The sequence below is a fragment of the Oncorhynchus clarkii genome, chromosome 27, assembly GCF_045791955.1.
Source record: "Oncorhynchus clarkii lewisi isolate Uvic-CL-2024 chromosome 27, UVic_Ocla_1.0, whole genome shotgun sequence".
Classification (NCBI taxonomy): Eukaryota; Metazoa; Chordata; class Actinopteri; order Salmoniformes; family Salmonidae; genus Oncorhynchus; species Oncorhynchus clarkii.
The window spans coordinates 18,160,310-18,172,654 of record NC_092173.1 but is presented as its reverse complement, the minus strand read 5'-3'; the positions used below and the strand labels follow the sequence as shown (position 1 = coordinate 18,172,654).

The window sequence follows — 12,345 nt, the reverse complement described above, 5'->3', positions numbered from 1 at the left end:
GTTGTCCTTTTGTATGTCTCTAAATGAGTATTAGAAAATATTTGTCTCTTTTATAAACACTCGCTGACTGACTGACTGTACAGCTTATCCTCAACCTGCCTGTAATGAATAACTGAATAATGTGTCAATCAATAGTACTGTACTTTAGCATTTCAGCTGAGGTCAGGACCATCACGGACATTGCTATCGAGGCTGTCAGTCAGTGGAGCAAATAACTCCTCATTAAAGTGCTGTGGTACAGTATACAGTCTGGAAGGAGTTGCGAGAGATTTTCTGATATACAGTTGAAGTCGGAAGTTTACATACACTTTTACATACAGGTTGGAGTCATTAAAACTTGTTTTTCAACCACTCCACACATTTCTTGTTAACAAACTATAGTTTTGGCAAGGTGGTTAGGACATCTATTGTGAACATGACACAAGCATATTTTCCAAAAATTGTTTACAGACAGATTATTTGACTTATAATTCACTGTATCACAATTCCAGTGTGTCAGAAGTTTACATACTGTACACTAAGTTGACTGTGCCTTTAAACAGCTTGTAAAATGATGTCATGACTTTAGAAGGTTCCGATAGGCTAATTGACATCATTTGAGTCAATTGGAGGTGTACCTGTGGATGTATTTCAAGGCCTACCTTCAAACTCAGTGCCTCTTTGCTTGATATCATGGGGAAATCAAAAGAAATCAGCCAAAATGGTAGACCTTCACAAGTCTGGTTCATCCTTGGGAGCAATTTCCAAATGCCTGAAGGTACAACGTTCATCTGTGCAAACAATACTATGCAAGTATAAACACCATGGACCACGCAGCCGTCATACTGCTCAGGAAGGAGTCGCGTTCTGTCTCCTAGAGATGAACGTACTTTGGTGCGAAAAGTGCAAATCAATCCCAGAACAACAGCAAAGGACCTTGTGAAGATACTGGAGGAAACAGGTACAAAAGTATCTATATCCACAGTAAAACTAGTCCTATATCGACATAACCTAAAAGGCTGCTCGGCAAGGAAGAAGCCACTGCTCCAAAACCACCATAAAAAAGCCAGAATATGGTTTGTAACTACACATGGGGACAAAGATCGTACTTTTTGGAGAAATGGCCTCTGGTCTGATGAAACAAAAATAGAACTGTTTGGCCAAAATGACCATTGTTATGTTTGGAGGGAAAATGGGGAGGCTTGCAAGCCAAAGAACACCATCCCAACCGTGAAGCACAGGGGTGGCAGCATCATGTTGTGGGGGTGCTTTGCTGCAGGAGGGACTGGTGCGCTTTACAAAATAGATAGCATCATGAGGGAGGAATATTATGTGGTATATTGAAGCAACATCTCAAGACATCAGTCAGAAATTTAAAGCTTGGTAGCAAATGGATCTTCCAAATGGGCAATGACCCCGAGCATACTTCCAAAGTTGTGGCAAGATGGCTTCAGGACAACAAAGTCAAGGTATTGGAGTGGCCATCACAAAGCCCTGACCTCAATCCTATAAAACATTTGTGGGCAGAACTGAAAAAGTGTGTGCGAGCGAGGAGGCCTACAACCCTGACTCAGTTACACCAACTCTGTCAGGAGGAATGGGCCAAAATTCACCCGACTTATTGTGGGAAGCTTGTGAAAGGCTCTGCAAAACGTTTGACGTTTGACGTTAAACAATTTAAAGGCAATGCTACCAAATACTAATTGAGTGTATGTAAACTTCTGACCCACTGGGAATGTGAAGAAGGAAACAAAAGCTGAAATAAATCATTCTCTCTACTATTATTCTGACATTTCACATTCTTTAAAAAAGTTGTGATCCTAACTGTGTCACGCCCTGGCCATAGAGAGGTTTTTGTTCTCTATTTTGGTTAGGCCAAGGTGTGACTAGGGTGGGTATTCTATGTTCATTTTCTATGTTTTGAATTTCTGTGTTTGGCCGGTTGTGTCTCTGATTGAGAACCATACTTGGGTAGCCTGTTTTCCCACTGTTAGTTGTGGGCGGTTATTTCCTGTTTAGTGTTTGTTGCACCTGTCAGAACTATTTTGTATTCAGTGTTCAGTCAGAATAAATAATATGAACACGTACCACGCTGCACCCTGGTCTTCACCTTCTTCCACCAACGGCCGTTACAGAGGAGCAGCGCTATCTGGAGAAATGAACATGGGAGGAGATACTGGAAGGCAAGGGACCCTGGGCACAGGCTGGTTAGTATCGCCGTCCGCAGGAGGAACTGGAGGCAGCTAAGGCTGAGCGGCAACACTATGAGGAGTTAGCATGGCAGCGCAACAGGCACGGGGTGGGGGCACACGGGGAGATTGGAGTCAGGCGAGAGACCTGAGCCAACTCCCTGTGCTTACCGGAAGCAGCGTGGTACTGGTCAGACACCGTGTTATGCGATGAAGCGCACGGTGTCTCCAGTGCGTGCTCATAGCCCAGAGTGCCTGTCTGGCGCTGCCAGAGTCTCCCGCCTGTCTGGCGCTGCCAGAGTCTCCCGCCTGTCTGGCGCTGCCAGAGTCTCCCGCCTGTCTGGCGCTGCCAGAGTCTCCCGCCTGTCTGGCGCTGCCAGAGTCTCCCGCCTGTCTGGCGCTGCCAGAGTCTCCCGCCTGTCTGGCGCTGCCAGAGTCTCCCGCCTGTCTGGCGCTGCCAGAGTCTCCCGCCTGTCTGGCGCTGCCAGAGTCTCCCGCCTGTCTGGCGCTGCCAGAGTCTCCCGCCTGTCTGGCGCTGCCAGAGTCTCCCGCCTGTCTGGCGCTGCCAGAGTCTCCCGCCTGTCTGGCGCTGCCAGAGTCTCGCGCCTGTCTGGCGCTGCCAGAGTCTCTGGCGCGCCTGTCTGGCGCTGCCAGAGTCTCCCGCCTGTCTGGCGCTGCCAGAGTCTCCCGCCTGTCTGGCGCTGCCAGAGTCTCCCGCCTGTCTGGCGCTGCCAGAGTCTCCCGCCTGTCTGGCGCTGCCAGAGTCTCCCGCCTGTCTGGCGCTGCCAGAGTCTCCCGCCTGTCTGGCGCTGCCAGAGTCTCTCGCCTGTCCGGCGCTGCCAGGGTCTCCCGCCTGTCCTGGCGCTGCCAGGGTCTCCCGCCTGTCTGGCGCTGCCAGGGTCTCCCGTCTGTCCGGCGCTGCCAGGGTCTCCCGCCTGTCCGGCGCTGCCAGAGTCGCCCGCCTACCAGGGGCCCGCTGCGAGGGTCCCCGCTCCAGAAGCGCCACCTAAGTGGGCCAAGCCTAAGGTGGAGCGGGGTCCACATCCCGCACCAGAGCCGCCGCCGTAAAGAAGGCCCACCCGGACGCTCCCCTTTAGAGTCCGGTTTTGCGGCCGGAGTCCGCACCTATATATATATATATATATATATATATATATATAATAATCAATAATTTAGCTCTTTATTTAGCCATCTTATATATAAAACCTTATTTGTTCATCAAAAATTGTGAAAAACTCACCACAGGTTAATGAGAAGAGTATGCTTGAAAGCATGCACACAACTCTGCAATGTTAGGTTGTATTGGAGAGAGTCTCAGTCTTAAATAATTTTCCACACACACTCTGTGCCTGTATTTAGTTTTCATGCTACTGAGGGCCGATAATCCACTCTCACATAGGTACGTGGTTGCAAAGGCCATCAGTGTCTTAACAGCGTGATTTGCCAAGACAAGAAACTCTGAGTGCAGACTTATCCAGGGATCGGGCAGTGGCTTCTGATTCAATTACATTTTCACAGAACCGCTTGTTCGCAATTTCGATGAGGCTCTCATTCAAATATCAGTAAGTGGACTGGAGGCAGGGCATGAAAGGGATAACGAATCCAGTTGTTTGTGTCGTCCATTTCGGGAAAGTACCTGCGTTATTACGCACCCAGCTCACTCAGGTGCTTCGCTATATCACATTTGACATTGTTCGTAAGCTTGAGTTCATTTGCTCATAAAAAAAAGCATACAATGATGGAAAGACCTGTGGGTTGCCCTTGTTAATGCAGACAGAGAAGAGCTCCAACTTCTTAATCATTGCCTCAATTTTGTCCCGCACATTGAACATAGTTACGAAGAGTCCCTGTAAATCCTAGATTCAGATCATCCAGGCGAGAAAAAACATCACCCAGATAGGCCAGTCGAGTGAGAAACTTGTCATCATGCAAGCGGTCAGACAAGTGAAAATTGTGGTCAGTAAAGAAAACTTTAAGCTCGTCTCTCAATTAAAAAAGAAAAATGTGTCAATACTTTGCCCCCTTGATAACCAGCACACTTCTGTATGTTGTAAAAGTGTTACATGGTCACTGCCCATATCAATACGTAATACAGAAAATACATGAGAGTTCAGGGGCCTTGCTTTAACAATGTTAACCATTTTCACTGTAGTGTCCAAAACGTATTTCAAGCTGTCAGGCATTCCCTTGGCAGCAAGAGCCTCTCGGTGGATGCTGCAGTGTACCCAAGTCGCGTCAGGAGCCACTGCTTGCACGCGCGTTACCACTCCACTATGTCTCGCTGTCATGGCTTTTGCGCCATCAGTACAGATACCAAAGCTGTCCAGTAATTTAAAAACATCCTCCCATGTCCTGGTTTCCAGTGGTATGCAGAAGAGAATGTCTTCCTTAATTGACCCCCCATAACCGTAACGGACATATACCAGGAGCTGTGCCAGGCCCGCCACGTCTGTTGACTCATCCAGCTGTAACGCATATAATTCACTGGCTTGTATGCAAAGCAGTTATTGTTTCAAAACATCTCCTGCCATGTCACTGATGCATTGTGAAACAGTGTTGTTTGATGGAGACATTGTCTGTATTGTTTATGTTGGCATTTCCCCCAGCATTGTCCCAGGTATATCCGCAGCAGCAGGAAGAATTAAGTCCTCCACAATAGTACGGGGCTTGCCTGTCCTAGCCACTCGGTAGCTCACCATATAAGATGCTTCTAGCCCCTTCTTATTAATGGTATCGGTTGAGGTTATACATGTCTTACTACTCAAAAGTCGTCTTTATTCTCGCTCAAAAAACTCCCGTGGCTTATTTTTCAAATTGTCATGTTTCTTTTCTAAATGTCCGCGAAAGAGTGAAGGTTTCCCACAAGAGAGTAACGGTTAATGTGATTGAATGTTAATTATTTGACTAGGTTACCTGTATTTGACATTGTGTTGTTATTTGACTGAACACTAGATGGTTTCATTTTGTTTTTGGCAGTGAAACGATGCTACTCAGGAGAGAGAAAAACCTCACCCAAATGTATAGCCCCGTTGGAAAATATAAAGGAATGAGGAGAGGGTGGGAGGGATGAGGAGAGGGTGGGAGGGATGAGGAGAGGATGGGAGGGATGAGGAGAGGGTGGCAGGAATGAGGAGAGGGTGGCAGGAATGAGGAGAGGGTGGGAGGGATGAGGAGAGGGTGGGAGGGATGAGGAGAGGGTGGGAGGTATGAGGAGAGGGTGGGAGGGATGAGGAGAGGGTGGGAGGGATGAGGAGAGGGTGGCAGGGATGAGGAGAGGGTGGGAGGGATGAGGAGAGGGTGGCAGGAATGAGGAGAGGGTGGGAGGGATGAGGAGAGGATGGGAAGGATGAGGAGAGGGTGGCAGGAATGAGGAGAGGGTGGGAGGGATGAGGAGAGGGTGGGAGGGATGAGGAGAGGGTGGCAGGAATGAGGAGAGGGTGGGAGGGATGAGGAGAGGATGGGAGGGATGAGGAGAGGGTGGCAGGAATGAGGAGAGGGTGGGAGGGATGAGGAGAGGGTGGCAGGAATGAGGAGAGGGTGGGAGGGATGAGGAGAGGATGGGAGGGATGAGGAGAGGGTGGCAGGAATGAGGAGAGGGTGGGAGGGATGAGGAGAGGATGGGAGGGATGAGGAGAGGGTGGCAGGAATGAGGAGAGGGTGGGGGGATGAGGAGAGGGTGGCAGGAATGAGGAGAGGGTGGGAAGGATGAGGAGAGGGTGGCAGGAATGAGGAGAGGGTGGGAGGGATGAGGAGAGGGTGGCAGGAATGAGGAGAGGGTGGGAGGGATGAGGAGAGGATGGGAGGGCTGAGGGGTGGGAAGCGTACACAAGGGCAGGCAGTGTTGAGATGATAGTTCCCAGATGCAGGAGGGAGAACACACAAGGACGGCACAACACACAGTCCTGTTGGACAGCCTCTGACAGTACTATAATTTCAGTCTTCCACACTACAGCTGGTTTCCATTCCAATCAGGGAGGCAATGAGATTTAGAGAGTGGGGGACATTTGTTTAACCAAAGCCCCACAATTGGTTCTCTACACATAAACTATGACTATGACTGAGACATGAGGGAGGCCTCCCACAGTTGTTTCTCTCCTCACTCCACCTCTCTCCCTCTTTATCCAGCTCACCCTCTCCTCATCATCTCGTCATACTGTATCTGTGGCTGGAGATTCATCTTTTTCCAATTAAACCAATTAAAAGATCAATATCAGTTGATCATGTAGAGTAGACTATAGAGATCAGCTGTAAAAATCTGTATTTTAGTGCACCATCATCAAGCACTAAATACTTCATCATAAATATATCATAAATCTATTAATAGCGTTTGATTTCACATTCCCAGTTTAAACACACCGTATATAAATGAGTATGACCTCTGCTGAACAATCAACGCTCCCTGCTAGATTCTGCCCGCCAGGGCTCTTCTTATGTCAGTCAGAGTGAATCGGGTCATGTTCTCTATGGCACCGTTTCTCTTATCGATATCCTTTGGTGTGTGCTTATGTTCCCAGACCTCTCAAGGACCACAGCCCCTGTCAAGGACCATTCCCCACCAGTTCCTTTGTTCAAGTGGTACACTTCTGTGTGTGTGTGTGTGTGTGTGTGTGTGTGTGTGTGTGTGTGTGTGTGTGTGTGTGTGTGTGTGTGTGTGTGTGTGTGTGTGTGTGTGTGTGTGTGTGTGTGTGTGTGTGTGTGTGTGACGTGACGTGGGTGACTGCACGTGTTTCCAAAACCTTGGGTCATGCGGAACAATTTGTCATCCCTAAACAAAACAATAAAGGGTGTGTGCTTGTTTTTCGATATCCTGTGACGTTCCTAGAGGGAGTGTGTGTGTGATGGGCCATAACGTGTCCTGAGAAGCAGGTGTGTTGAACTGTATATCACGATGACCTCCAGGCTTAAATAACCTCTATTCTTACTCTACATCAACTCTCTCTCTCTAGATCAACTATCCTCCGTCTCACTCATTTTGATCTCTTCCTCCCTTTCACAATCTTCCCTTTCTTTTGAATGAGCATCCCTCGCTCCACAGACTTAGAATATAATATATTTTCATGGCTATTAAAAAGATGAGTGAGGCCAAAGTTCTGTTCTGTTCTGTTCATTTCTTATTTCTCTTCTTTGGTTCAGCCTCATGAATATCATTAGCTGTTGGCTTCTTGTATCTCACTAAATTAAATCGTCTCATCATAGGTTCAAAGATAAACGGTTGAACCACATGCACCAACAACAGACTGGAGGTTGGTTAATATCTAAGCACACACACACACACACACACCAGAATACAACACACACACACACCACAATACAACACAACACAGCACACATAACACAATACAACACAACACCCACACATACACACAATACAACACACACACACACAACAGAACACAATACAACACACACAACACAAGTAGATTCAAGCCATGTATATGCTACGTGTATTACCTTACAACAGTGCCATTTATTCAACACATTCTCTAGGAATCGCAAAAGATGATGGGCGGAAACCTTTTATGAAAGTCGATGACTAAACTCCTCTAGAGAAAGAAGCAACAATGACAGACAGTTACACGTTACTCTTTGTGGACTTTACAAAGACCTAACTAGGTGTTGAATAAAGCTAAATAAATTGCCTCTTGTCTTCTCCAAGTATTCAATTTGCTTGGTAGGTGACATCAGAGATTTCCAGGTAAGAGTTTATAGCCAATCCTTAATCATAATGGCCATATCATCGCAATGGCACCTGCCATTTGATTGGTCTTCCACTCCCAAATCACAGGACCGGAAGGGTGTTACTGTGAACGGTGTGTGTGTGTGTGTGTGTGTGTGTGTGTGTGTGTGTGTGTGTGTGTGTGTGTGTGTGTGTGTGTGTGTGTGTGTGTGTGTGTGTGTGTGTGTGTGTGTGTGTGTGTGTGTGTGTGTGTGTGTGAAACAAGGTGACAAACACAATGTTCCTCTGTCTTGTCTATTGCCATCTGAATAGTTAATTACACTGACTCATCCACCACAGGTCCTCATCATCAGTCCTCCCTGACAGGCTACAGCTCTCTGTTAGTCTGGTCCTCAACACCAGTCCTCTCTGTTAGTCTGGTCCTTGCCATCAGTCCTCCCTGACAGGCTACAGCTCTCTGTTAGTCTGATCCTCACCATCAGTCCTCCCTGGCAGGCTACAGCTCTCTGTCAGTCTGGTCCACACCATCAGTCCTCCCTGGCAGGCTACAGCTCTCTGTCAGTCTGGTCCTCACCATCAGTCCTCCCTGACAGGCTACAGCTCTCTGTTAGTCTGGTCCTCAACACCAGTCCTCTCTGTTAGTCTGGTCCTTGCCATCAGTCCTCCCTGACAGGCTACAGCTCTCTGTCAGTCTGGTCCTCACCATCAGTCCTCCCTGACAGGCTACAGCTCTCTGTTAGTCTGGTCCTCACCATCAGTCCTCCCTGACAGGCTACAGCTCTCTGTCAGTCTGGTCCTCACCATCAGTCCTCCCTGACAGGCTACAGCTCTCTGTCAGTCTGGTCCTCACCATCAGTCCTCCCTGACCGGCTACAGCTCTCTGTTAGTCTGGTCCTCACCATCAGTCCTCCCTGACAGGCTACAGCTCTCTGTTAGTCTGGTCCTCACCATCAGTCCTCTCTGGCAGAATACAGCTCTCTGTCAGTCTGGTCCTCACCATCAGTCCTCCCTGACAGGCTACAGCTCTCTGTCAGTCTGGTCCTCACCATCAGTCCTCCCTGACAGGCTACAGCTCTCTGTCAGTCTGGTCCACACCATCAGTCCTCCCTGGCAGGCTACAGCTCCCTGTCAGTCTGGTCCTCACCATCAGTCCTCCCTGACAGGCTACAGCTCTCTGTTAGTCTGGTCCTCACCATCAGTCCTCCCTGGCAGGCTACAGCTCTCTGTTAGTCTGTCCTCACCATCAGTCCTCCCTGGCAGGCTACACAGCTGGTCCTCACCATCAGTCCTCCCTGGCAGGCTACAGCTCTCTGTCATCCTCACCATCAGTCCTCCCTAACAGGCTACAGCTCTCTGTCAGTCTGGTCCTCACCATCAGTCCTCCCTGACAGGCTACAGCTCTCTGTCAGTCTGGTCCTCACCATCAGTCCTCCCTGACAGGCTACAGCTCTCTGTCAGTCTGGTCCTCACCATCAGTCCTCCCTGACAGGCTACAGCTCTCTGTTAGTCTGGTCCTCACCATCAGTCCTCCCTGACAGGCTACAGCTCTCTGTCAGTCTGGTCCTCACCATCAGTCCTCCCTGGCAGGCTACAGCTCTCTGTCAGTCTGGTCCTCACCATCAGTCCTCCCTGGCAGGCTACAGCTCTCTGTTAGTCTGGTCCTCACCATCAGTCCTCCCTGGCAGGCTACAGCTCTCTGTCAGTCTGGTCCTCACCATCAGTCCTCCCTGACAGGCTACAGCTCTCTGTTAGTCTGGTCCTCACCATCAGTTCTCCCTGGCAGGCTACAGCTCCTTGTCAGTCTGGTCCTCACCATCAGTCCTCCCTAACAGGCTACAGCTCTCTGTCAGTCTGGTCCTCACCATCAGTCCTCCCTGACAGGCTACAGCTCTCTGTCAGTCTGGTCCTCACCATCAGTCCTCCCTGACAGGCTACAGCTCTCTGTTAGTCTGCCATCATTTTCAGATGGGTCCAAAACAACAACATCACCATCACTCCTAAAAGCAGCAGTTTAGGAGCACAAGCTAATATAGATTGCTTCCTAAATGGTGCCCTATTCCCTATAGTCCACTACTTTTGATCAGAGCTATATGGCCCCTGTTCAGATGTAGTGCACTATAATGAATAGTGTTCCATTTCGGACGCAGACATAATATAAACATGTTATGTATCCACCTAATATGAGGTATAGCACTTAGCCCCATATATCACCAATCAAGAGAGTCAGCGACAAGCTACCTGGAAATGTTCTGAGTAAAATTCCATTTGAAGGTCATCCAATCCCCATGGAGAATACGTTAGGAAAAAACATTCAGGTGATACAATTATTATTGAACTCATCCACTGCCCTGTCTTCCCTTTCTGTTCTTGGACAACGCTCAGAAATTTACCATAAATCCAGCTGTATATATTCTGCCTCCTGTTCTGTCTGCACTTTCTAGATTGTTAATGCATCAGTGGATGGGCAACATTATGTTTGGACTGCCTCTGTAAGAGTTTTATTTGAGGGCCATTTAGTACATGTGGAGCTTACATCCACTTAATGAAATGTATACATTGTAATTGTCACAATATGGCCCTAATGCATACACTGCAGTCTCTTCTTATACATTCATTATGCTTTCAATCCTCTGCCAGCAGGCTTTTAGTGGTACAGACATTGTAGTTGCTATAGCTACCCTATCTATATTACCTTTGTGAAATACATTACTGGTGTTGCTTGGATTCAAGATGTTCTATAATATAGAATCTATATGATCTTTGATGGAAGAACAATTGATTCTATAGTCTCAACTACCCTGGGTACAAATACAAATCTAGCCATAGTATTTTACAAATAAAGACAACATTGACAGAGAAAATGTAACTGTACATCCATAACAGAATTGTATAGGAGATGTTTACGCCTGTGACAGTCTGACACCGAGGGTTTCTGTATGGGAGCTGGGAGGCTCCATTCTGAAGTTTCTCTTGCTCACACTGCTGTTGAGATTGAGCGGCGAAGCGTTCGCAGCTCTGCATTATATTACTGACAATTCAAAGGCGCGCGCAGAGAACACCATGTATCCCGATTTGGAACGACTTGGAGAGGGGGTGTCCATGCCTTTCATGTGGTTAAGGAGTAAACACTTTGCTTAATTTACCCAGGAATAGACCTAGAGGAAGGCAGTCCTTCTGGAGTGGAGTGCTTTGTTTTGAAACACAGTAGAGGCGACGGTGGGTATTCTCCAGTATACAGTTACGATCAGCCATCGAAACTTCTGCTTCAAGAATCTGTTTTCAATAAGGATTGCTTCTGAACTGAACACGTAATTAACCATATAAGGCTGGAGATGTCACAGTTGAAATGTTACTGTAGGAAAGAAAGTGGAGACCCTGTTGTGCGCATTCTGGTTTATCCCAAAGAAAGCAAGTAGCCTATATGGTTACGCGCACGTTGTGCTTTATGAGAAGAGGATTTCAACCAAACGAAAATGGCCCGGATTATTCTTTGCGCTTTGATATTAGTTTTGGTTGACTTTAATTAAACATAACTGTAGGTCTATTGAACATCCGTGGAATTGACCCCACAGTCCAAATGATGGAATGGCTCGTTGCTTTGTGTATTGGGATTCTGGTGGCCGTCATTTGGTCAGCTTCGAAATATTTTGGTTCCCAGGGCGAGCCAGACGCACTCCTCCAGGGGCTCGGAATTTCACGGCGGCAGACGAAGGAGATGGTCTCGGAGAGGTGCGTCTCAGACCGGGGGGTCCCGATGGACGGTGCTAATGCCCAGACATCCGACAGGGCAGGTGAGAATAAAGTCCCCGATGTTGCGCTGATATGCAAACCCTCGGCGCTGGCCAACTATCTCTTCAAACACTGCAGGACTTTCAGCAATTTCACAGCGTGCACTGGATGGACATGGCGGGCGAGTGCGTTTCTTCAGACAGTTTACGGCGCGTGCTGGCCGTACGAGAGCCCGGCGTATTTCGTGCGGGACTACCTGCAGTTGAGCGACGACGGTCTGGTGGCGCTGGACTGGGCAGTGTCGATGGCCGGTGCGTCGTACCAGAAACGGAGGAGAACCTCGAGTAATTCCACGAGCCCAATCCTCCTCATCATACCCAACTCTTTTGGGAAAATCACTAGAAATGTGCTGAAGGTAGCCTAATGATTTAATGAATGAATGATGAAATGTAATGCAATATTTGATCATGACCAGGCTTGTTTTTGTTCATCAAGTGAAAACACCCTCAGCCACAATGTGCCCAGTGCCCACCTGGGCCCTATTTGTCTTATGGTCTTAATGAAGGATACATTATGCTAGTTGTCTTGCTCCTTTTTACCTTTACTCTGACATCATAACTGTTACTTGGAACATAGCGTACCGTTCTATGGATGTCTATTAGGGACTGTTGTGGACAGTCTCACGGGCACAAATACGTTTTACATCAACTCTAGACATCAGCTCTACACTGTAAAGGGGCACCTGTGAATTTGACAGCAGTTTACAGGCAG

At 48.0% G+C, this 12,345-nt stretch overlaps 1 protein-coding gene across 1 annotated transcript; it reads left to right on the top strand.

The window, feature by feature from the left end:
• Nucleotides 1-10,800: 10,800 nt before the first annotated feature.
• Nucleotides 10,801-11,998, top strand: LOC139385717 (protein ABHD15-like). The gene has a single exon (XM_071130998.1). It carries the CDS (start codon nucleotides 11,423-11,425, stop codon nucleotides 11,996-11,998), a length of 576 nt encoding a protein of 191 aa, XP_070987099.1. The 5' UTR covers nucleotides 10,801-11,422.
• The last annotated feature ends 347 nt before the right edge of the window (nucleotides 11,999-12,345 follow it).

What these genes read in the sequence shown, in the direction of transcription:
- LOC139385717 (XM_071130998.1), top strand. Translation starts at nt 11,423, where the DNA reads ATGATGGAATGGCTCGTTGCTTTGTGTATTGGGATTCTGGTGGCCGTC.